At 40.0% G+C, this 26,612-nt stretch overlaps 1 protein-coding gene across 12 annotated transcripts in view; it reads right to left on the minus strand.

The window, feature by feature from the left end:
* The window catches only part of rbfox3a (RNA binding fox-1 homolog 3a), a 541,420-nt gene that overhangs the window by 31,214 nt on the left and 483,594 nt on the right, over positions 1 to 26,612 (minus strand). For 10 of the 12 annotated variants that reach the window (XM_067510823.1, XM_067510831.1, XM_067510821.1 and 7 more), the window contains 5 exons: positions 25,603 to 25,656; positions 23,188 to 23,280; positions 21,429 to 21,489; positions 18,450 to 18,503; positions 7,945 to 8,077 (listed from right to left, as the gene is read on the minus strand). In XM_067510823.1, coding sequence (XP_067366924.1) covers positions 7,945 to 8,077; positions 18,450 to 18,503; positions 21,429 to 21,489; positions 23,188 to 23,280; positions 25,603 to 25,656 — 395 coding nt within the window. The remainder of the gene's footprint in view (positions 1 to 7,944; positions 8,078 to 18,449; positions 18,504 to 21,428; positions 21,490 to 23,187; positions 23,281 to 25,602; positions 25,657 to 26,612) is intronic. The other 2 variants (XM_067510826.1, XM_067510828.1) reach the window with 2 other exon arrangements.

Raw genomic sequence — 26,612 nt, forward strand, 5'->3', positions numbered from 1 at the left:
TGAAGGGGTGATGTTCAATGTTGTGAGTGGTTATGCCCCACAGGTAGGATGTGAGTTAGAAGAGAAGGAGAAATTCTGGAGTGAGTTAGATGAAGTGATGCAGAGCATCCCCAGAGGTGAGAGAGTTGTCATTGGTGCAGATTTCAATGGGCATGTAGGTGAAGGGAACAGAGGTGATGAGACTGTTATGGGCAGGTTTGGTGTTCAGGACAGGAACGCAGAAGGTCAGATGGTGGTTGACTTTGCAAAGAGAATGGAAATGGCTGTAGTAAACACTTTCTTTCAGAAGAGGCAGGAACATAGGGTGACGTACAAGAGCGGAGGGAGAAGCACTCAGGTAGACTACATCTTATGTAGACGTTGTAATCTGAAAGAGATCAGTGACTGTAAAGCATTGGTAGGGGAGAGTGTAGCCAGACAACACAGGATGGTGGTGTGCAAAATGATGCTGGTGGTGAGGAAGATAAGGAGGACTAAGGCAGAGCAGAGGACGAAGTGGTGGAAGTTGAAAAAGGAAGAATGTCGTTTAGTTTTCAGGGAGGAGCTGAGACAGACTCTGGGTGGTTTGGAGGTGCTTCCTGATGACTGGACTACTACAGCTAATTTGATCAGGGAGACAGGTAGGAGGGTACTCGGTGTGTCATCTGGAAAGAGGAAAGCGGACAAGGAGACTTGGTGGTGGAACGAGGCAGTTCAGGAGTGTATACAGAGAAAGAGGTTAGCTAAGAAGAAGTGGGACACTGAGAGGACTGAAGAGAGTAGACAGGAGTACAGGGAGATACAGCGTAAGGTGAAGATAGAGGTGGCAAAGGCCAAACAAAGAGCATATGAGGACTTGTATGTTAGGTTGGACACTAAAGAGGGAGAGGTGGATTTGTACAGGTTGGCCAGACAAAGAGATAGAGATGGAAAGGATGTGCAGCAGGTTAGGGTGATTAAAGATAAGGATGGAAATGTATTGACAGGTGCCAGTAGTGTGATGGAAAGATGGAAGGAGAACTTTGAAGAGTTGATGAACGAGGAAAATGAAAGGGAACGAAGAGTAGAAGAGGTGACTGTTGTGAAGCAGGAAGTAGCAAAGATTAGTAAGAGTGAAGTGAGGAGGACATTGAAGAGGATGAAGAGTGGAAAGGCAGTTGGTCCTGATGACATACCTGTGGAGGTATGGAAGTGTCTAGGAGAGGTGGCAGTAGAGTTTTCGACTAGTTTGTTTAACAAGATCTTGGAGAGTGAGAGGATGCCAGAGGACTGGAGGAAAAGTGTACTGGTACCAATTTTTAAGAACAAGGGAGATGTGCAGAGCTGTGGCAACTACAGAGGAATAAACCTGATGAGCCACACAATGAAGTTGTGGGAAAGAGTAGTGGAAGCTCGGCTAAGGGCAGAGGTGAACATTTGTGAGCAGCAATATGGTTTCATGCCTAGAAAGAGTACAACAGATGCAGTATTTGCTTTGAGGACGCTGATGGAGAAGTACAGAGAGGGTCATAGGGAGTTGCATTGTGTCTTCGTAGATTTAGAAAAAGCGTATGACAGGGTGCCGAGAGAGGAGCTGTGGTATTGTATGAGGACGTCTGGAGTGGCAGAGAAGTATGTTAGAGTGGTGCAGGACATGTATGAGAGCTGTAAGACAGTGGTGAGGTGTGCTGTAGGTGTGACAGAGGAGTTCAAGGTGGAGGTGGGTCTGCATCAAGGATCGGCTTTGAGCCCCTTCTTGTTTGCTCTGGTGATGGACAGACTGACAGATGAGGTTAGACAAGAATCTCCCTGGACTATGATGTTTGCAGATGACATTGTTATTTGTAGTGAGAGCAGGGAGCAGGTGGAGGAAAATCTAGAGAGGTGGAGGTCTGCTCTGGAAAACAGAGGAATGAAGCTTAGCCGCAGCAAGACAGAATACATGTGTGTGAATGAGAGGGACCCAGGTGGAACGGTGAGGTTACAGGGAGCAGAGGTGAAGAAGGTGCAGGACTTTAAGTATTTAGGGTCAACGGTTCAGAGCAACGGTGAGTGTGGAAAAGAGGTGAAGAGACGAGTGCAGGCAGGTTGGAACAGGTGGAGAAAAGTGTCAGGTGTGTTGTGTGATAAAAGAGTATCAGCGAGAATGAAAGGAAAGGTGTTCAAGACGGTGGTGAGACCAGCAATGTTGTTCGGCTTAGAGACTGTTGCACTGAAGAAAAGACAGGAGGCAGAGCTGGAGGTTGCAGAGCTTAAGATGTTGAGGTTCTCTTTGGGAGTGACGAGGATGGACAGGATCAGGAATGAGGACATCAGAGGGACAGCTCATGTTAGATGTTTTGGAGATAAAGTCAGAGAGGCCAGATTGAGGTGGTTTGGACATGTTCAGAGGAGAAACTGTGAATATATCGGTAGAAGGATGCTGAGGTTGGAGCTGCCAGGCAGGAGGTCTAGAGGAAGACCAAAGAGGAGATTTATGGATGTAGTGAGGGAGGACATGAAGTTAGTTGGTGTGAGTGAAGAGGATGCAGAGGACAGAGTTAGATGGAGGCACATGATTCGCTGTGGCGACCCCTGAAAGGGAGCAGCCGAAAGGAAAAGAAGAAGACACATATCTCAGCAACGATTAAGAGAAATGGAAGGCAAGTGTTGTGGGAAAGGCTCTGTACTTAAGTACATGTGTACTGTTTTCACTTTGTCATTATCAGGTACTGAATGTAGATTAATGAGTAAAAAAGAATTGTATTATCAGGCTGCAACACAACAAATCTGAAAAAGTAAAGGGGGTCTGATAGCTTTCTGAATACACTGTACGTATACACACAGCTTAAATTTGTTTAATTATTGATAGTTATATGGTATTGAACATTGAGTTTATCACTATAGTGATACACAGTCATGTGCAAATGTTTGCGCCCCCTCAAACATAACAATAATAATCTGATCATAGTGGGTCTTAATATTAAGAAAAAACACTCTCGCACAAGAAGCAAAATAGAACTTTTTTCCCTGTCCTATTATTTATTTATCAAAAATGCAACTAAATAGAAAAACCATGTAGTCAATAGTAAGTCCCCTTATGATTTAATGTCTTGTAGATTCACCTTTAGCAGCAAATATTTGTAGTCATTTACTGTTTGACTTTGTCAGACTCATTGTGGACAAATTTTGGTTCACTGATGTTTATGGTAATTGGTTTATGCAAACCTCTCAGTTTCAAATGGGTGAGGTCTGGACTTTGACTAAGTCATTCCACAACCTTGATTCTTTTATTTTTTTAGCCATACTGATCGGGGTGTAGGTTTACTGGTCTGCTTTGGATAATCGTCCCGTTGTATGATCCAGTTTTGACCAAGCTTTAGCTGTCAGCTAGATGGCCTCACATTTGCCTCTAGAATCCTGGGGTATAGAGAAGAGGCCATGGCGGACGGACTGTAAGATGTCCGATCCTGTAGCTGCAAAGAAAGCTCAAATCACCACCCCTCTTCCGTGCTTGACAGTAGGTTTGACGTGTTTCTGCCAAAGTGCTTTGTTTGGTGATCACCAAAGATGGCTCTGGGGATTAAGGCCAAATAAATCTAGTTTATTCTCCATCTTTCTTTCCTTTCGGCTGTTCCTTTTCAGGGGTCGTCACAGCGAATCATGTGCCTCCATCTAACCCTATTTTCTACATCCTCTTCTCTCACACCAACAAACAGACCAGAACTCTAAGTAGGTTTTATGCGGTTTATTTACAAAAAAATAGTGCAAGAAGTGTAGGAGGTCATCAGGTGGGGAAAACGCTCAACTAGGAGTCAAAATATACTGCAGTAGGCTCCAGGTGAAGAGCGGTGGAAAAAGAAGGCAGTAGTTGGCGTCCACCACGTGGTCTGGTAGAGTGGGGAGGAGGAGAGCTGTCGAGTCAAGAAGAGGGCACAGAAGGAGAACAAACCCTACAGTCCAATAATCTGAGATCCAGTTCACAATCCGATATCCAAAAATAAAGTCTAAATCCAAAGCACCACAGACTGAGAATCACAAATTTGAAGTATCCAAGGGAGCAGACAAAGGCAGAACCAAGAAATAGAGCCAGGGCATATAACCAGAGAGGGCAGAGAAGTAGTAATGTGGGCAATGTGAGAGAGGGAAACACAGGTGAAAGCAATCAAACTGATGACGGTGAATCTGGGGGCATTACAGAAGGGTAGAACAGGAAGCCATCATTTTTAGACAAAAGTCCAGAGGCAGAAGCTAAACCATGACCGTGACAGTAACCTCCCCTCACCCGTCGTCCAGGAGTAGATTGACCAGTCTACCCCTGAACCAGTCCCTGTCAGAATGGATTCTGGGCCACAGCTCTCTAACACTGCCACACCTAAGACACAGCCAGCTAGATGTTAGAGATCCTGTGGCACCAACTCCTCGAGACCTCAACCTGTCAATCATGGATCTCTTTCCAACATTACCCTAAGAACTGATTTGTCAACTAAACCTGTCCCGGACTTTAACTTGAACAACACCCTGTTGGCTACTAGCAGGCTTTCCAGGGACCAGATCCTGAGGTGTGCCTACCTCCACAAACCTGACCAAAAGCCCGGCCCCCGGAGGGCTTCCACCTTCTGTATCAGACGCCAAACTCCAGCTCAACCCCCAGTCCGGACTCCAGCCACACCTCCACTGGATCTCAAGAGGCTTCACACTCCGAGGCTTCTTGCCCTGGGCAACCTGCCTCTTTCCATGGACTTGCCTGAGTCTGTTGTACACTTTGTTAGTTTGTCATTGTTAGTCGTGCTCGATCTGTCCTGGATGTCCATACATACACACAGCTTTTGTTTTGTTTCAGCTTTTTCCTCCAAGCTTTCCCAGCTCTATGCATTCCCCTCCATCTGTCAGTGGATCCCCACCTTTCTCAGAACAGAACAGAACACAGCAGGTAAGGATGGGAAAAATTACATCCAGCATAAGGAAAACCAGCACTGGTGCTCTTCGGGGATATGTCCTCTCCCCTCTGCCCAAGACTGTAGAAGAGAGAGTAGATTTCAGGAGAAGCCTCCCCATGCTGCCTCCCCTCACCATATCCTCCAAGCCTGTGTCCACTGTGAAATACTTTACATATTTGGGTTCACTGTCTCACATGACTTGAGGTGGGAGAACAACATTGACTCCATCCTCAGAAAGGCACAGGCAGCAAATCTATTTTCTCCGACAGCGGAGAAAGTTCGACCTGCCACAGGAGCTGCTGATTCAGCTTTTCCACTGCTGTCCTTGAGTCTGTCCCGTTCTCCTCCATCACAGTTTGCAGAAAGAATCATTGGTGCTCCCCTGCCCACTCTCCAGGACTTGTACACATCAAGAGCTAGGAAACCTGCTCAAACATGCCCACACAAAAACACACACTCTGTCCAGATGTTTGCATTTCATTTGTAATTTCAATTTGTCTGTATTGTTACTCCTTGAACATGTCCTTGAGAGCATCCAATGCCCGAATCAAATTTCCTGTATACGTTAGCATACATGGCCAATAAATTTGATTCTGATAGAAACAGTGTCCAGGTGTGCAAATATGCTGTTAGTCAATGCTATCACAGAGCTGTGATAGCAGTAGCTTGGAAATTGTGTCTTGTGGGATACACACCACACAGATGTAAACAGCAGTAAACTCCCTCTGAGGAAAAAATGGCCTACATTTGAGCAACATAATTCCACATTCCACATCTGGACTGCACAATTTATTCATTATTGTGACATTTAGTGCACCAGGAGTTGTTATAAATACACAATCCCCGCTCCTCCCAGTGCGTCCAGCTAACTCAAAAGCCACGTCTATAGTGGTGCTGTCCAGCCACATCTTGGTGAAAATCATGCTGAAACAGTTGTGCAAAGCCCTCTGCGTTGTCAGTTATCCATCTTGTTGCAGATTGATTAGGCATTAGTGAGTAAGATGGTAGGAAGCAGCGGCTTAAATGGGTTAGTCTTTAACCTAGCATCTTCTGCCTCAGCTCAAAATGTCTCCTCCTCTGACTCACTGCTGCAGGAAACCCGGGAGATGGTCTGCTCTTAACTTTTTCCACATTTTGTTATGTCATAGCCTTATTTAAAAAAGTTTAAAGTGTCCAAATTCACAATTTTCATCAAAACTAGCCCATAATGACAGCATAAAAGAAGTTTGTTTGAAATCTTTGCAAATTTATCCCAATGAGCACAGTGGCCTCCATCATCCATAAATGGAAGGATTTGGGAACCACCAGGACTTTTGGGCCGACCGGCCAAACTGGGCGATCGAGGGAGAAGTGCCTTAGTCCCTCTGAAACATTTCCAGTGTTTCTCTGTGGAGAGTGGAGAACCTTCCAGAACAACAACCATCTCTGCAGCACCATATCAGGCCTGTATGTTAGAGTGGCTGACAGAAATCTCTCCTCATTAAAATGCACATGACAGCTCCACCTGAAGGACTCTCAGATCAACAGAAGTCAGTTCATTCACATTGTCATTATGGGGTATTATCTGTGGAACTTTGAGGAAAATTAATCAATTTTGGAATAAGGCTGTAACATAACAAAATGTGGAAACAGTTAAGCGCTGGGAATAGTTTCTGGGTGCACTGTATAAAATAATCTGTCTGAGTTTGGCAGATTATTTCAGAGATTTGCTCTGTCAATGTCCTCTAACATAACCAGCAGGGAGTGTTCAACGTTAGTTAGCTGGATGGCCGGCTGTTGTAGCGCCTCAGTCGCACACGCCGGACTGGTGTATGAACGCTGACTAAAACTCCCATGAAGAATAAAATGGTTTAGAGATGATTACTAATGTTTCTAAATTAGCTGTTTTGTTTAATACTGACTGACATGTACACAAACTGTTTGGTTCATGTGGAAAAACTTCGCTTTTTCTGAACACATTCCCCGACTTCCTGGTTCATACTCCCCTTGCCTGCATTATTGTACATTATGTTTGATTGAATTAATAATATTATTAGTATTAAATAGTCCAGTCCTGTTTTTGCCTCATCAAATAGTGATTTTCCATTTGTTCTTTATGCTACTGTTTACTTTATCACTCTATGTCTCTGTCTGCCCAAAGTTTTACACGCGATGTTTGCAATGCTCACTCTGAAGCCATTGGTGCATGTAACATCATCAGCCTTCTTTATGATCTCTGTAACCATGTTGCCCTCACCAAGACAATTTCCCACTGGGCAGGTCAGACCACAACTTGTTACACCTCCTCCCACTGTACAAACTCCTGCAGCAGAGGGAGGAGGATTTTATTTGAGTGTGCATAAACACAAGGTGCTAAAAATATAAACCCGCAGGTTTTAACATTTCACATGCCTAAATGATAATTATGGCAAAGATCACAGTTTGGATCTGCCATTTGATCCAAACCGTGACAAAAAAATAAATAAAAATAACAAACTGTAGCTGATAAACTTTAACAAGTCAATATGCAGAAATGTGGTTAACCCATATTAATCATTCATCAAAATAAAACAGAAAAAGCACAAATAAAGATTGAAAGTTAGGTCATGTACAGGACTGTTTGTATTCAAACCAAGCATTGTAATGTTTTTTATTACTGTTAATATTATATTTGTAATTATTATTCTTAATAATAAGAAATGAAGAAAAGAAGATTCATTTGTATTATCTCCACAGAATAATTAATATAAAAGCTACATGTGGGCAACATACACCTATTATAGTTATTATTCAGAGTTATTACTCTTTCCATCTGCATTGCTACTTTTTTTATTCCACCTTAACATGTTTTCTTAGGCATCTATTCTCTTTATCTCTCTCTCTCTCATTCACACCTGAATAAAGAAGGAATAAGGAAATAAATAAATAAAGAAAAGGGGAAGAGCAATTTTCCACTCTATTAGAAAGCTGCCTTTTTGTTTCCCATTCACTGTTCTTCTATTACTGCATGTGTATATGTGGAGCTCATCTGACTGTGTCTTTTTCTCAGCTGGATAAGTGCATGTAGTGTGTGTTAAGAGGAACTCACGCTCCATACGCAGGGATAGGTGGAGGAGGAGGTGCAGCACGGAATGTGTTGTAAACAGCCCGACCTCTCCCTCTCAAATGGGCTCCTCTGTAGGCCACAGCTGCTCCTGTGCTGGGGTATGGAAAGCCCGTCACTGAGCGAGAGACATCCACACAGAAAGAGAGAGGGATAAAGAGAGAGGGGTAAAGTGTTACAACTCGTGTGTGAGCCCCAGTCCAACCAGAAAAAAATCAGCAAAATGCATGAATTACATTTGAAAGTTACTCAGTAATATTTGTGAAACAACTACTCACAACATTCACTCATTTACATGACATTTTTAATAACATACTGAGTCTAAATGAAGAAAGCGTTATCACTCAAGGAACTTCGAAAAAGCTAAAGATAAAGTTGACTCCTGACAGAATATATCTTAATCAGAGATAAAGGTGGTGGCAGCAGCGACACAAAGCAGACGTCCTGAATAGTCTGGGGTGCCCAGTCTAGCTTGTAGACAGCCTTCATCGTACGTACACATACAAAGGGTAACTTTACAGCCACCATGATGGTGGTTTCTCTCAAGGTCAGTTTAAGGCCTAACTTATAAAGATGCATGTGCACCTGATTCGGTTTCATAAATCTCTATTGTTGTTGAAATGAATGCACAGACGCAATTTTCATTTCCTCTTTGAAAATCTGCCATAAATGGAAATAGAAATGCCCTTAAGTATTGGCTTGCATGCTGATGTTTGTGCCCACTCCTCAGCAAAAAGTGAGAAGATTGAGGAAGAAGCTTTACGGATTCTAATGCAGCTGAAGTATGAATGAGATCTGCACTTTTCTATGTTTTCCATAATATTTTCTATTCTCTACATCTTGTGTTGGTACACGTTATTTAAAAAATTGGCCCCCAGGTTTTTAAAACAGAGTATATATTGAAATTATTTTTTGCAAGGTTTGATTCCCATGAACTTGATGCTCAAGTTGGAGTTGATAATCAACGCTACATTTACCTTTCTACATTTACCTGGTGTTTTGTTTGCCCCATTACAGAAACACAGGGATTTCAACTACTTGCAAAATGTAAAACCAGCTATGTAACATTTTTACAGTAAAAATAACTACTTCGAAATCATTTTGGTTGGTAATAAAGCAAATGGTTTCTTATCTCCGGCCAAAGTGGGAGCAAATCTGCATTTACTTCACTGTGTCCCAGAGACGTCTCGTGTAAACTGCTCAAACTTTACGGCACTATGTAGTTTAGTCTTCTTGCAGTAATTGAGCCTGGCTGAAAATCACATATGTGGCAAGTTTGAGGAATCAAGCATGAGAAATAGAAAGCGGAGAGGAGAGGAATTTTATTGAGGTGAACGTGTTGGCCAGAGCTTAAAGAGATAAGGTTTAGGTTGCCAATCATGTTTTACATTTTTCCAAAATAATCCAGGTTTTGCAAGGTTCCTTTATCTGGAGAGCTGTTCTGCTGTTCTTAGTGTAAAGCTTGATGCACAGGGAGACAATGACTATGGATATTCATCTCAAGATACAACTTTGTTGTGTCAATGTTTGTTGCTACTGTTTGTTGAAACAGTTAATTTAGGGGAATTTTTTCCAAAGTCAACAAACTCTACAAAGAAGTGGGCGTCTACCCCAGATCGCTCCATCGACACGATGCAGAATTCTCAGTGATGCAATAACAACAACCTTTAGTGTAAAGGCTAAAGACTTAATTGGAGCTGGTTAACATCTCTGCCAACCGTGACTCAACCATAAAACATTGATTTGGCTTGGTATTCATGGCAGAAAACCACAACAGAAGCCACTACAGCATGGCCGAGGTTTTCCAAAGACCACCTTTGACAAACAGCCTACGATCATATTTTACAGGCGGCCTCCTGTGTCGCATGCTGAGCCAGAGAGAGGTGTGTTTATAAATCCTTTGATTTAGCCTTTAAGGAAGCTGTCTCAACAACATCCACCTCATATGAAGGGCTGCTTCTCACTGTATGTGTATAAAATAAGTGAAGTTTGATTTCATCAAAGACCTGCTAAAACAATCAGGACTTTTCTGAATGTAACATCACTACACTACATCACGATATTGCTTAACAATTGTTTGCTTATTTCTTCAAAGCCATTCATGCATGTTTTACATTACAGTTTAGATTTTATTATTCACTCACAAAAAAACTAGACAAAAAAAATATTTGTTAACTGTTGCTGCTCACTTAATTATCAGACTGTTTTTAGCTTCCTGTCCCTATTTCGTGAACATTTCAAATTTGTCTGGTATATTTACTTTGTCACCAATCAAGCTGTTAATTCAACATGAAAAAGCAAATTTCCCTTTAGAGCCAGATTTTAGTTGATCATGTGAGTTACTATTAAAACATGGTGGTCATGAATTAGCACTCCACAGCTATAAAAGGCTTATTATAAGGATACACTAATGAAAAAATATTTATGAATACTAGATTCCAATTCTGCTAATAGTGCCCTCTACATCCTACACACAACACCTTTAAGTGACCCATTTAATTTAGCCACTTATATGTACATATGTACAATAAACTAATATGATTGTACAATGTGTTCTAAATTATAATTAAGAAAGTTTTTTATTTTTGTAAATTACGAAAATTCATTATGCAGCTTGTTCGCTAAAAACATTCAATATGTCATTAAAGAATCAACTGAAATCTGCTGAATTTGTTGAATGAATAAGTTACGTAAAAATTATTTCTTTTGAGGAAGTGTTGCCTCCGGAGACGCTGGTCAAACTTTAGGGATACACACACTGATCGACCTTCCTTGTAAGGATGCTTCAGAAGTTCTCAGCAGCGTTGGTGGCCACAAGACATTTTTCTGCATTCAGGAAGACTCAGTTTCTGTCATAATCCGTCCTCCTCCACAACTCCTCTTTCACTTCCTCGGCTACCTCCCCTTTGACCACCTTTGTTAGCTCTGTCCAGTCATGATAATGAAGTGATCACCACTCTCTCTCTCAGTAGGCGACAACAATGAAGTAAACCTCACCGGAAACACCTTCCCCACCACACATACCATCTGACCCCTCACCAACACACTACAAATGCACAGCAATCACTGCTGAACGGGTGGGAAAGGACCTATCCACACTCAACACAAAGAAAGCACAAGGACAAGATAAGAAAAGATTAACCGATGAAGAAAATTAAGAAACAGAAAGAGTAACAGCTGATGAGGTTCCCATTCTCAGTTGTGTTTTGTTTACGGTGGGTTACTTTTACTTTACTCTTCCTATTTAATTCGATTTATTCTACTTTATATTTCTGTGTTCTGCATATGCGCAGAACACAGAAACATGCAGCCATTGCAGCTTTAGATGGCTGTGTATCTCAAGTAGTGATAAGCAGAATGGACAGACCTCAGTGTAACTGTACTTGCTAATTCCTGTTTAAATCTCTGACTTCGGTCACAAATCAGGAACCTGCAACCTCCTAAATGACGACTCCTCAGTCATTAGCGATGCAGCGAAATAAATAATGAGGCACAGACAACTTTGCAAAACACCAAATGGTTCATAAATTTAAAACACTAAGTTTAAACCTCATCATAAATACAACCAAAGGACTATATTTGAATACTGAATACTACAATCACATTACTTTACACACTTCATAAATAACCACTTTGCCAATTGAAAATAAAAAATCAAAACAAGTCACAAGCAACACAAGAATTGCTTCAATAAAACACGTGCAGGTAGGTTGTTAGTCCGTCCATCCATAGCCTTTATTAAAAGACTTTTTTTGACATATTAGCAGAACTCAAATTGAGCCTGTATACAGTAATTCTACTCTTTGGAGTGTTGAGCTGAGTTTGGCCTGTCCACAGATCTGCATTCACTGCTCAGCAGCCAAAACCCCCGGAGTGATGGTCTAGTTTTAGACATAAAGCTGTAAATTCATTGTAAAAGGTGACTTCACATTGCATCATTGAACATGTTGTCAAAGTTGATCAATTAATAAAACGGCCAGTTCTCCGAATGTTTTTTTAACTGAACTAACTCTTCATCTTGTTGCCCTGCGTGCAGAAAGGGGCAGATGTAAAGTAGTGCTGTGCCTGTTCTCGGTGTCAGTGCCCTGAGAACTGGGACAGAGCTGGTCTCTGCTGATTCACACATTCGTATGATTGATTGAAGGAAGCAATTGTTTTGTTCTCCTCTCCTTCAGAAGGAAGCAGCTTCATGGGTTAATGAGCAGTGACGACCATCCACTGTGTTTACTCTGATTAAATCAGGTGTTTGTACTAAAATATTGTTACAAGAGAACCAAGTACTTTTACTTTGGTATTTTGTCCTTGTTAAAAAATTTCTGTGGCTCTTTGTTCTGTGTATCCTGAGCTTATTTCCAGCTCTCTTGGCATTTTATAAATGGTTTTATCAGTGTTTTATTCTTGATATGACAGAGCTGTTAGACTGTTTTTGTCTCTATGCCATGTTACAACATCAGTAGTTTAGAAATAAAACTGAAAAAAGAATCAGAGCATAACTACAAAAGCTGTAATTCATTACTGTAAATGTTCTGCACTTATAAAGCACTTTTCTACCTATTGGCACTTAAACACTTTACACTGCTTCTCATTCACCCATTCACACTCACAATCACACCGATGGAGGAGCTGCTATGCAGCTGGCCAACACTCACCGGGAGCAACTAAGTTGGGGTTCAGTGTCTTGCTCAAGGACACTTCGACATGTGACCGGAGGAGCCGGGGATTGAACCAACAACTGTGAGATTGGTGGACAACCGCTCTACCTTCCTGCACCACAGTCGCCCCAAATGTTCATTACCATTAATTAGGTAATTGGTTGTGTGCTGCAGAGATGGCATCACAACTGTTCAGACCAACAGACTGAACGAGCAGGATTGTACAAACAGTAATAGACAGAAACCCAATTTCTACGCTTCAAACACCGTAGCAGCCTCCAGTGCAAAGAACATCATTAAAATATTTGTGATTGAACTTTGTAACTATTATTAGTTTTTCAATAACATAGTGCCATACTGGATTTACCTTACCTGTCTTACATTATCTAATTTATTCTAAAGTATTTCATATATCAATATATTCCATCAATCTTTCATTTCTTAGTATTTTTAAAAAGTATTTATAATAATCGTTTATAATATCCTATGGTTTTTTTGTAGTAACTTTGAATGAGTAAATCTCTAGACCAATCCTGCTTGCTCTTAACGCACCACATATCACTCATATAGTAAAGACAGGGTCAATAGCTGACAGTGGCCCTGGACCAGTGATGGGATACCGATATGACAAAGCCCAGAGATGATCTAATGTCACCCTTCCCACTTGCAAATTTTTCAGCATATGTTTAAAAGGCTTGAGCTGCTTGCCTTGTTACTTCCCCGCCTGCATTTTGCATTTTAATCTTATTTGCCGTGCATGGGAGAGCTGCTCTGCCAAGCTCTGCATACACTTCTCACAGCAGATGCACACACACATTTGTCCTTCTTTGCATATACCCAGTCTAGGACACAGTCAATCAATCAGTATTACATTTCCCCTATTGTCCTTCATGCACTTGCAGTATATTATACCCAGTTGCTCAAACACACACATGCCCACATGAGCTCACACACATAAACACAACTTTCTTTGGTGTCTGTGATGCACACACCCTGCATATGGACTGAAGCTAATGTATGAACCATGATCGAAAACAAAAAAGGAAGTTTTTACCCCACCAAGCTTTGTTATATCTTATATGTATGTACAGTACGTAGATGTCTGTTACTGATGAATGTGTGCTTTCCTGACCTCACCATTATAAACAAGCTCCTGTTATTTTACTGTACAGAATTTCTTTTGGCATTTGTATGTTAATGTAGTAAGCTTCTTCTTGTTTTCTGGTTCATTCCAATTGGTCATTTCTAATTGATGATAATTAAAAAGTTACATTTTATGTATTGTCAACCTTTCCTTCAATTCTGTTGTGGCTTTTAAGCATCCAGTACCTAAAGGTTCAGTTTCATTACAGCAACATTTGAAAGACAAGGGTTCATGGATTTTGTACGTCCTGAAATATACATAAAAATGTCAACTAGTGGTTTAATATTAACTATATATGGCACTCGTTTGAGAGCTTCACTCTTACACTCTCAACCCCAAACTGGAAAACTCAAAAACCACTATTATTTGTTATCGTGTACCGTCCTCCAGTCCCTTATTCAGAGTTTTTGATTGAATTTTCTGATTTTCTATCTGATTTAGTGCTTAGTACAGATAAAGTCATTATAGTAAGTAACTTTAACTTTCATGCAGTATTAAAGTTTTTTAAATTTAAACTTTTCAGCACTTTACAGCTCTGGTAAATTAGATATTTGCACAAAAAAGATGAATACTAAAAATGATTATCACTTTTAAAATCACATCAAAAAAGAAGGCATTATGCTATGAACAATGAGAATTCACTTTTTAATAGCAGAAAAAAGTAAGAACATTTTCCTTTGTATTGTAGAAATCAAAGCAAAACCTGATTTGATAAAGAAAAGCATTAACAATACAAACCAGTGCCAAGTAAAGCAAAAAGTTGCACTATTAGCCATAACTTTATGACCCCCTGTACAATCTAATACTGCAGCTCTGCCATGAATTCTACATTTACAAGTTCTTATTTCTTATTTTTTATCTTGAAAATCTCATAAAGGTTATAATTCTACTATATTATTGAGCTCATACCTGCTGGTGGAATCTACTTGAATGCATTATAATAAGACATGGTTCTAATGTTTTGGTCATACTATTTGAAATGAATGAGAATTCAACTTAAGGAAAACCATGAAAACAAAGAAAACAATGCTGATTGCAAAGCATGTGAAAACCTTTTTTTTTTCCTCCTTCCTTTTTAACCTTACTCAGTTAACCATAAGTTGGCTGATTATGCAGTAGAATAATGTTTGCTGAACTTAATAATAGTTACCGTTGTTACCTTTACTGCATATTGCATAAATGAACGTATCATAATTGACATGGAATACTAGCATTCCCACACTAACACACAACACCTCTCAATCATTTAGCCTGTGAATTAATCCCCTGGCAGTTGCATTAACACATTACCATTTACATGTAACGTTGGTCTAACATAAAGGTGACTCAGTGGTAAAGCATTGGGTGGGGAGGCAGAAGGCTGCGGGTTTGAGTCCCAGCTCCACCAGGTGCGGCCACCAAGGGCTTGAGCCCGGATAAAATGGGAGGGCTGTCGCAAAAGAAACTCATGCCAAATCAACATGCAGAACACGTGCGACCCCTGAAGGCACAAGCCGAAAGCCATTCTTGGTCGATCTTGTCGGTCAAACGTTACTCGAAAATTCTACACTACAACACAACTTTTCATTTGACTTAAAAGCACAGATTCTCCTATAGTGAAAACCTGTAGCTCTTTTCTGCAGAAGGCTCTTTTTATCCAAGCTTTGTTTTTTTCGTTTTGGAGCCAACGCTCATTAAAGCAGCAACCTCAAGGCATGTTGGCGCAGTCGTGTCTGTCTCTTGGGGGGTGGGGGCAGGGTCACACACGAAAAAAGACCAGCCGATCACAGTCACACACAGAGGCACCAGCGACACCCAGGTCAAACACTTTTAATTATAGATTTGTTTACTTCTCCACCTACTAAGTGAACTAACTACTCAGTCACACTGCTACCAGTTATTGTTAAAAATATACAGCTGCTGTTTCATGCATTTTCAAGCACTTTATCTAAAGTCCAAGCACATTTCAGACCTTGGAACACAACATTAAAATTCCAGCATTTACAGCACCACTACAATCCCTGAAAATGACAAAATGATAAAAAAAAAATATCGAACTTTGTTGTAAAAAGAACCACCAAATACACAGACATACAAATATAATCAGAAAAACTATTTCATATATAAATATGCTTTCAAAGTTTTAAATGTGGACATGGTTTCTGCTGATCTAAGATTCTCAGGGAGGCTGCTCGAGGCAAACTCTTGGTTTGTTTTTGTGACATAGCACCTTAGGATAGTTAATAAGGGCTTTTCGGTTTGTTTGGGACTAGTAAGGGTCTCAAACAAAGTAAAAACTTAAGTAAAACTTATGTTAATAAGTAATAGAATTCATTTCAAAATCAATTCTAAAGCCAACAGGGATCCAATAAATGCAATAAAGCAAGGACAGGTTCTAATGAATTCTGTTCTGGTGGAATTCCTCAGTAGCCAAGCTGCTGCATTTTTAACAGGATGGAGACGATCAGTGGACTTAAGGTTAAACACAGAGAGGAGAGAGTTGCAATAATCAAGATGAGAGGTTCTAAGAGTATGTACTAGTTTTTTGGGGTCTGCCACAGAAAGAAAGGTTTACTAATTTTCTAAGGTTTAAAAAGCAGGACTGAACTGTCTGTATCTACTACTCAAAGCAAAGCATGAAGTCAAAGATGATACTAAGGTTTTGAGCAGCAGGCTTTATGTTGCTTAGGTTCCCAAAGTGAGATCAGATTAAGAGAACAAATAGAATGACCTCAGTTTTGCTATCATGTAGCTGAAGAAAGTTCTAGAGCATCCAGCCCTGAATGTGTAACATACAAGATATCTGTGTTTTTATTGGTACGTAAATCAGAGTGTCATTTGGGTACAAATGAAAAATGATATTGGGAATAATATGATCAGCAACACAGAAGTTATAATCATTGAGTGGAATCTAAAATAGGAGACTCTGTTTATAGAATGTGTGTAGAAACAGACAGAAGGAATAACAGTGGAAATTCTGGCTTAGTGGTTAAATACACTGAAATCATATGCTCCTGACATTGTTCACCTGTAATCCATGTGAAAAAACAAGGTCAGGATTGACAATGAAGTCACTCAAATGAAGTGACTCAAAAATAATAAATGAAGGTGAAGATGGGCAACAGATATACATATATAAAAAAGGAAATCAATGTTTTTTGATGTGACAAAATCTTGGCAGAGGAAAAACTTATGAACCAGTGACTACATTTGACCTTACTACAGGTTTGGCGGTAACTCGTTAAGTCATGGGTTGATTTGGTATCTTAACTGTAGCGTTGTTGAACTAGTTTACACGCATGTGAGATGTAGACACACATGCATGTGCAGCAATTCATCCGGAGTGTTGCAGGTTGGCTGCTCGCATGGGGCTACACACAGGATTTGCATGTGAACCCTCTGGTTTAAACAAAGAGAGACGTGGTTCCAGAATAGGTTGAGTTACTGATAAGTCCACTGTGCTGATTGGAGCCAAGTGTGGAGGCTCAACATCCTGGTAAGATGCCAAGCTCTGCAGGACAGTGTGGGTGTAGGACCGGAGATAAAAACATTCAAATGATGTTTAGTCAGTTCTAATTGTTGTCGGGTTGTGACAGTTGTTCCTACAGTGACAATCACTTGACTAATAGCGGGGACAGTGACTATAACATTCCAGGGAGCTTATCTATAGTTACAGGCAGCATAGCAGCTGGGAAGCAATGGGCCAAAGGACAAAACTGGCAGGTGATAATGTGTGTGCTGTAATGGAGCTTTGGGCAGTGGTGATGGTGACTGTAACATTTGCTTATGATTCTGTTGGAGATGATGTAACATTTAGCAGTTAACATGATGTCAGCTGTCATCTAACTATATACCATTAGTGCATCGACAGAGCTTACTAACTCTTTGTTCTGTCTACAGCTGGGCCTCCACTTTCTGCCACGCAGCAGATTTAACAGAGGAGGAGCTTCCTCTAATACTCGGCTAGCAAGCAAAGTCAGTCCAGCGAAGTCATTCTTTAAGATTAGTTAAGGAAGGTTGACAAACATAAAGACATAATCCAGTTGCAATTATGTTTCTTTCCAAAGAGATTTGCAAGTTGGTTGCAAATGAGCTGCACCTTTATAAAAGTACTTTCCATTCCACTGGATTGCTGATACAGGCTTAGTGGAAGGTATCCAAGACTGGGGTTTTTTTGGTTGGTAAATGGAGGAATAGATGGTGAGATGGAGGTAGAGAGGCAGAAAAGCAGGAAAAAAGTAGGGGAAAAATAAAAGAGATGGATGGCCTCTCTGTCAGGGCGGATATTTAGAAGAGCTGCTGTAAAACTGTCTGGAAATGAACAGATTTCCGACTAATGAGCAAAAAGGAGAGCAGTTAACGGAAGCAGACAGTCTCAGCACTTCTACCAAATGAAACCAAGCTGCCACTGCAAACTGCACACACGCATGCACACAGACACACACACACACACACACACACACAGTTTAAACACAAAGCAAAGACACCGGTGCACCCGGACATACTCTTACAGAAACACCTGAATCTATGATGTTTCAGGGTCGACCCAGTACACAAACTGGATGCCTACACTCTGTATTCAACACAGCACATTTAAAGGAAAACAAAAGGACAAATATCAAGATAAAAAGAAACATGAGTATAAAGATCGACTGGAAAGAATTATAATTATAAATAATTATTTTTCCTTTTAAAAATTATGTTCAGTCACTTACCTGCATAAAATTCCGGACCATATACAGCTCCAACCACTGGATTCAACTTCCAGCCTGCAGCAGAAAACAAATAGACAGTCACACATGCAGCAAGGTGAATTTTAGCGCATTTTAGTGCTGTATTTTTTAATCAGAGTTATACTTCTTATTTTAATCTGTCTTCAGTGTTGCATCGAAATGCAAAAATGCAAGATGTGCGATATATGGTTCAAACCAACATCAATAGCTGTAATGTATGATTAAAGGTCAAATGGAAATCACTCAGCTCTGTCCTTGTGTGTCTCATTTTCATCTGTAGCATTTATCTTCTTTTATCTTTTTATCTGCTGTCATAATATCATTGACACTTTTGCAGTGTACTTATATTTATGGCTAATGGGCAGCGTCCATTTGTTATTTTGTGCATCTAGGTGTAATTAATACATAATTGGACTCAAATAAGCAAATAAATGGTAAGATAAAAAAATAATAAAATAAAGGTAGGCATGTTGAATAGGTGTGTCCTCTCTCTCTGACTCATTTATGAAGTCAGACTTAAACGTCCTCGTAATAATCAAATCGACACGGCAAAAAAAGGATATATTAATATAATTTCGAACAAAGCTTGATTTCAATGCAGACTGTTTGCTGTGCAAAAAGCATTTAGCTCATGGCTGGCGTGGCAGGTGGTGGGGATGGTGGGTGTCATGCAAGTATTTAGTAATTCAAGCAGACTGGTTGGGACATTTGTAACATCATTAGTTGTTATCATAAGTTAAGTCCAAAATAATGTTACATACGGTACAATTATTACTGTTTAATAAACTAATGTTAGTTACAATCTTACTGTCAATTACTTTGGCAAAAATCCATCATCCATTATTTCTTACTACTAGCAGGGGGCTATAACTTATCCCAGCTGTCATAGGGGCGAGAGGCAGGGTTCACCCCAGACAGTCACCAGTCCACCTAACGTGCATGTCTCTGGACTGTGGGAGGGACATCCAAACTTTTCTCCTCTTAGCTGTAAGGCAGCGTTCCATCACCAAGCTGCCCAACATCCACTGAACAATAACCAAACATTTGGTTCTTCTGCTTTTTAATAATAATATGACTGAACTGATGACGTAAGCTTTGGCAAGGTCTCCTTGTGTGACAAACAAGAATGTAACCTCCCTAACTTATATAAGTGGGGATCATAAAACAGCAAGAGAGATGAACTTCCAATGTGTGTACGAGTGGGAAAGAACCCAATTATGCACCTGGCACAGCAGCCTGAACATCTTCCTTAAACTATGGTAAATTAAAATTGTTTTCCTTCTGTAAAATCACTGGTGTTATGGTGTTTTTATTTGATAATCAGTTTTGCCACATAAATACATACCTACATCAGCAGTAATGGAATTACAAGCTCATGTGGGACATCAACGAGGTCAGCGCCAGCCCTGATTTAGGGTGTTACTTAAGTCTATGGTAGATCTAGAAGGTTCGAGCTCCTACATGAGTAGCTGCTACATACATGCTGTATGACGACCACAGTGGTTTACACGAATGATCCTGTTGTTTAGGGAGACAGACAGAGCTGAGTAAAGAACAATATTGCGTCTGCTCTCTTTCCTGATCTGAAGATTGTTTTGAGGGTCCACCTACTGTGTACAGTAGGTTCCTGCAGAAACCATCCTCTTTTCTTTATTATGTTTTTTTTTTATCAGTTTAATACAACTACAACTAACTACACAAGTACTTTTCTAAATACAGCCATGGATTAATGATCGGTTACTGGTGGAATGCTACAGCTCTTAGGGCGATGTCTTTAAAGCAAATGCAAAATGTGTTTTAAAAATATCACCTGTTCACTTAGTAACCACAGTGCAAGGTCACAAACTACTGAAGTTAGGTAAGTAAGGAAATACACGCTTTTTAAAAATATAATTAGGAGATTTATTTTAATTTACAAATACATCTTCAGTAAATTTGTAGACTTCTTTTTTGAACAGTGGGTTTTAGGGGCTGAAGAGCCAGCAGGGGTCAGTGCAGGTGCAGGGAGTACTGCACTACTACTTCCTAAATATGCATGACTCCTTTGCTTTGATACTTCAATATATATTTCAATAAAAAAGGTTCCAATTGCTATTATAGTGTTGTACTTGACAGCAGCAACAAGGTCCAATCGATTATATATATTTAAAAAAGATCACAGACATACACAAATAATTTTATTGTTAATAATGATGAAAAGCTGTATTGAAACTATAAATATCGTTTCATATAATTATGTAGCATTTTAGAAACAACTGTGCACATGTGTTTGTATCATGTCATGTCTGACCATTTAATTTCCTGCTTGCTTTATTCATCCTTTTATGTTCTTTCCTTCTTTTACTTTTTAAAGCCTACATTGTTCTGTCAGTGGCCCTTTGCCACTCTCATCCCATACACTTACACGAGTATCTGTAAGAGAGAAAAGCATCATCAAGGCCTTTTTCTCCCTCTTTACAAATGATCCTTGGCTCTTTTTATTGAATCTATTAATTTACCCATTTATTCTCTTTTTTCTTGTGCCCTTTTCTTTTGCCCCCTCTTCCTACCTCTTACTGATGAGGCAGAAAATATTTTACTTTGCTATTTGTGATATTTTAAAACAAATTGGATGGCACATTGACAAATATTGGTTTCATTAATCAAACGTGAACAACTCTTCTCGTGTGAAGGCTGAATCTGCTGCCTAGCTTCTGTTTGTAGCTTTGGGTTTCCATGAGTAGCACTGGATCAAAATGATATAACTGTTCTCATAAATACAACCATAAGATGTGTTGCTTTTTAATACAGACAGTCTGCAGTGAAATGATGGACAGGAAATCGAGAATGAAGTCAACAGGAGAAACTAGTGACTAAGAGAAGACATGAGACCAGAACACATGGAAAGGAAGCACCAAGTAGAATATCTGCAGAAGAGCTGGGAACATTTGGAGGAAAAGCTGTGTGGACCGTGTGTCTTACCGTTCGTGTAAGGGTTTGCCACCTTTTTGTTGGTCATTACTCTGGCTGTAGCATTGTTGACCTGTCAGCAGACAAAGGTTAGTGTCAGAACAGATACACAAACCACACCCATCCACATGATAAGCACTTTCTGTATCATGCTGGTATTTTATCATTTTTAGCAAATAAGGCTACATGCAGTGAGTAAAATATCTGATGCTGAAATACAATCAACGTTTAAGTACAAGTCCTCCAACCCAAACAACCATACAGGTTGTCAGACCCTGCCTCCTGATGTGACCCATGGAAGAGTTTCCTGAATCAGCACTCAAGCTGTGGCAGGAAAATACCACAGATGAGATGTTACTGCTGTAGAAAAAGGTTTTTCTTTTCAGTCCTGAATGTTCCACTAAATAGATTCGACAGTGTGGTAAAGCCATTCTTAGACTGACATATAATTGGAAGCCTTATTATTAGGATTGTGGGTTTTAGTAAAGGTTTGCTTTATAGTTACCGATTTCGTGAAACTCTCGGTGCCGTCTAACATGACTGCAAAAAACATAACTATGGGTTGTAACGAACTGCTTGAGCAAGCAGCCTGTGGAGTTGTTGTTTTTGTTGGCAGGACAGTTTGTTCACAAAAACAAGTGAGAATAAATTCCAACAAGCCTTTAAAAAAGAATGAACACAGACATTGTAGTTTGGGATGCAATGTTTCACATAATAATTTTGATCTTAGATGTACAAAAAAACAAAACAAGGTTTGACAATGTTCCACGGTTTCACAGTGGTATTGATGAGTGTTTTTTCATATCAATTCATTCGGCTGAAAACTCAACCCAGCTTTAAAATGGAAACTGGAAAAAAGACTTACTATTAGAAATAATTTTACTTTGCATGCAAAAGAATGGAGACATTACAAACTGCTCCAACAAGCTTCATGTGGTGACCAATGCAAAAGCTCCCCTATAGTATGTGCATTGCCTACAACAAAACTTTTTTGTTGCTTGCTGTGGACCAGAATACAGCAGCACACAGGAAGGAGGCCGTAGAAGAAGACAAACATGATAGTGCTCTGTTAAAAAGTCTCTGTGCATTAGCATTATCCACTATGTAAGATGGGTTGTACTTGCTTTTATGTTGTTCTGTTGTTACTGTCAGTGTGTTTTGTACAAAGGAAGTCAAAGAGGAACGTGGCTGGATTGGGCTTTCTAACTTTCCTTGAGATCACTGAGCCAATCATCTCCAAAGAGCTGCACAGAATTACTATGTCCACAAAGTTTCCAATTTTGAACAGGTTGCTCAAGGTTGGTGGACAAGCTGCATTTATGTAATTGCAGAATCAGTAGCTATGGTTAAAAGGCAGTTTTAAAATGGCGTTAATGCCAGATCACTGATCAAAGGAGTTTCAAATCAAAAACCACTGTGATTTCATGCACATTCCAACAACATAAGCACAAATGATACTGATGATGGATACTGATACCATCATTACCAAAGAAGAATTTAATGTTTGTGTCAAAGAAACACTATAATACACCCACAAAATGCTGAATACATCTGTCTCTCTCTTTGTCACACACACTTACGGATCAGGGTTCAGCATGCAGAGTTCAAGGTGCAGCAGGCAGGTGGGAGAGAGAAAATGGATGTAGGAAGACAGGGAATTGAGGGAGTAAACATCAGGCAGGAAAAGAAAGGAAAGAGAAAGTCAGAGGAAGGAGGGGAGTAAAAGAAAAATGGGGACAGGAAGTAAGGAGAGACTGGAAAAGGAAGGCACCTCTATTTTGCGTCCCTCTACGATTGTACCATTTAGTTTCTCCCGTGCACGGTCAGCATCTGCACTCGTTTCAAATGTTACAAACCCAAAGCCCTGCAGTGGGCAGGAGGTGGGGTTGAAAATCAAGTAACAAAAGAAGGAAGTCCAGAAATGAATTGATGAAACAACGGGGAAAACAAAGAGAGAAGAAAAAGACACAAAGCACAAATGACATAGCTGCAAGTTAGGAGGAGGTCTAGATCTAGAAGCAGAAGCTGAAGAGACGTCAGGCTGGTTAGACAAACATGAGAAACAGAACGGGAATTATAGTACGAGAAGCCAGGAACACAGGAAAAACCACAGACAGACACAGACTTCGGTTAACACTCATCACAGTGTGTTTATGTGTTTGTGTATTCCTGTATTTTTGGTTCTTCTAACACCACAGACCTTGACGCACTTGCAGTTGGAGAACCAACTGGACCTACCAGAAGTAACAGATGACATGAAACTGTCCACACACACAGTGGAGTTTGGGCCTGACTTTTTTCATAAAGTTAGGATGAGTATACGGATTAGGATTAATTATATGTGATGATTAAGGGTTTAGGTACGGGGTTAGGGAAGGCATTATATGAAATAGAACTTACTATAAACGTAGTTTTTCAGACGCTTGACAGTTGCAATTCGTAAAATGAGAAAATATAATCAATTTGAGGGATTTGTTTTTTGACAGAATTACACTTGAGAATTATATTTCTGTTAGTTTGTACCACTGTTTAGTTGCTGTGGTCTAGCACAACAACCACAGTACAAGTTGACAAGAAACTGTTTTCAACTGGTGTGGCTAAGTATAGCTCTTCCCAACACAGTTGCAGAAACACATTCACATTCAGAAATGTGTTTAAAATCTTTTTCTAGTTTAATTTCCTTTTTGACTTTACTATTTTAGCAATGTATTGTACTACTTCCTGCAGTCCAGTTTAGTTCAAATAATACTTCACACTGAACTGACTATGTTAACTACTAACAACAATTTTAATGCAAAACTTAAACCTTTTGGCCCGATCTGTGGTCCTAACCCTTGGTTTTGCGTCTTCATGTGTCGTGTAGGGGTTGTCCAGATTGACATCAGCCTTAAGGGTTAGGGAGAAAATGTTTTCTCTATTTCTGTTAACTGGCCCATAAAAATAAATTAACCACACAATTATCTTTATTTGATGACGTTTCATGTGTTACAGAATGTACATTTTTTGACTAAAAATAGAAAACTAAAATTGGTAGTATCAGTTCACCTGAAGTCTATAAGCCAGTTACTTAACTAAGTCCCGTATTTTCAAATTCATATTTGCATATAATCTCAGTATAGCATTGCTCTTTTACAAGTGGTGCAGGGGGATAAGTAGGAGAACAGGTTGTTATCTGCTCCTCCTAACTTTATGAGTATTGTGATTGTAGGCAGTAACATTGGTCTGTGTGTATTGGCAATGTGAACAGTGTTACAAAAGGTATTAGACTGAGAACTCCTTAGAAACAAGAGCTCCCATTTGGCTCCGATGACGTATACGGTCTTAAAGGGTTGTCCCATTTATTTGGGAGACATTTAGTTTTGAGGGGAAACTGGAAAACAAGGGCGCACTTAATACTGAGGTTAAGGGGTTTAAAATAGGAATTGGCATTGGGCCTACTGTATGTTTACAGGATTTGGCAGGTGGTATTCTGGGTTTAGGTTTGGAGCATCTCTTTTAAATACATTTTTGCAGGTGGCTTAGTTGATCTGTGGCCATCCGTGAATACGACACACCGCTTTGTTAATGAGTTGCCCATTTGTGATCATATAAGTTAAATATCTAACACGAGGTAGTTAAGAGGTAATTAAAACCACAGCATTGCAAACCATGATCCTTCAGGTACATAGAAATATTGGAGCAGGTCAAACAGTCGTCATGAGACATGCTGCTCACAGACAGGGGATGGTGGCTGTATACATTGGGTTGACCGGCAGTGGACCTTTTGACCTGCATGAAAATGGCAGCTGTGTTTTTATTTGTTGCAAGTTTCGTCTCGTCAGTGTGTTCTTATATTTCATGCTGTGCCAGATTCTAGCTTAGTGTAGTATATTATTATCCAGTTTATTTTCACTCCATGACACCACAGGTTGGGCAAACTGTGTTATTACTAGCTTCAATGTTAAGATGAGTGGGGGTTATTCATTGTATGTCAAATATACAGTATTTTGGCAAAGTGCGACAGCTGCCTAGAGGAATGTGTCACTGAGAGATCCCTAATTACTTAGGGACACAGGGAAAGTGAGCTGGGAAGAACCATGAGATTGCAAGACTGCAAGAGAAAACAAGGCATCGGACAAATACAGTCAGCTGAAAATTATGTGTGTGTGAGAGAACACTGGTGAATGTATGGTAATAGTACACTTACCTTGGAGCCTCGCTCGTTAAAAATAATCTCCACGTCTAAAATCTTGCCAAATTGCTATGGAAGATGAGGGAGGGGAGGTGAAGAGAAAAGCAGAAAGAGGGAGAAAATAATTAAAATGTGGCAGCCTGCACTGCTCTCCTACTCTAATACAAAAAAGGAAATCTTACTCGGTAAACTCAAATTAAAAAAAAGAAAAAACCCAACTCCAGTCACAGTCACTCACCCTCTCCCATGCTACTAAAAAGGTCAAGCAGTCAGTGCTCCGAATTAAAAACTCGTCTTCATCCCCCTCCTCCACTCCTCAGATTAATAAAATATCCATTTACTCTTAATGCTGTTTAATGCTGTGTTTGCTCTGTTGTGGTAATAAAGAGGTATGTGTGTATTGGGGATTAGGGCTATGCAGTGTTAATGAACATTACGATGGTGGATGCAGTCGCTATAGCAGTGCAACGCCTCAGCACACACCGCTGATCTTAATGATGTCCATCATCTTGCTTTTCCTTCCCCCTTAAAAAATAGTCAAGAGCAGAGTAGGAGCATATTTAGCAGAAGCAAAAACCTTAGAAAAGGATTTGGGGGACTGGGGTAGGGTGTGACCGTCAATGAGAAACCATACATTTGTTTATCTGTTCACAGAGCCACCATCATAGTAATTACCTGCCAAAGCCCTCTCTCACCGGTCTAACCATGCAGTTGGTATCTATAAGTTAGCTGATCTAAGTCTTAATGGTCTTGATTGGGTCCATGCTTCACTTTAATTGGCTAATTATGTAGACTGAGACTTGTGCTGGTGGCAATGCCTTTCAGCACATCGATGGTGTTGGAAACTGTGTGTAACTGTCATACTTCTGGGTTTAAATAGGCTAAGGCCTGACCCTTGGTTATTAACATGGTAACCACTACAGCAACTGCTTGCAGGGACAAGTACATTTATTTTTAGCCTCATAGTGGGCTTTAATGAACAATGCAGTAGGAGAATACTATAAAACAGAATTAGACCTCAATAG

Source organism: Channa argus, chromosome 7 (assembly GCF_033026475.1).
Source record: "Channa argus isolate prfri chromosome 7, Channa argus male v1.0, whole genome shotgun sequence".
Lineage (NCBI taxonomy): Eukaryota > Metazoa > Chordata > Actinopteri > Anabantiformes > Channidae > Channa > Channa argus.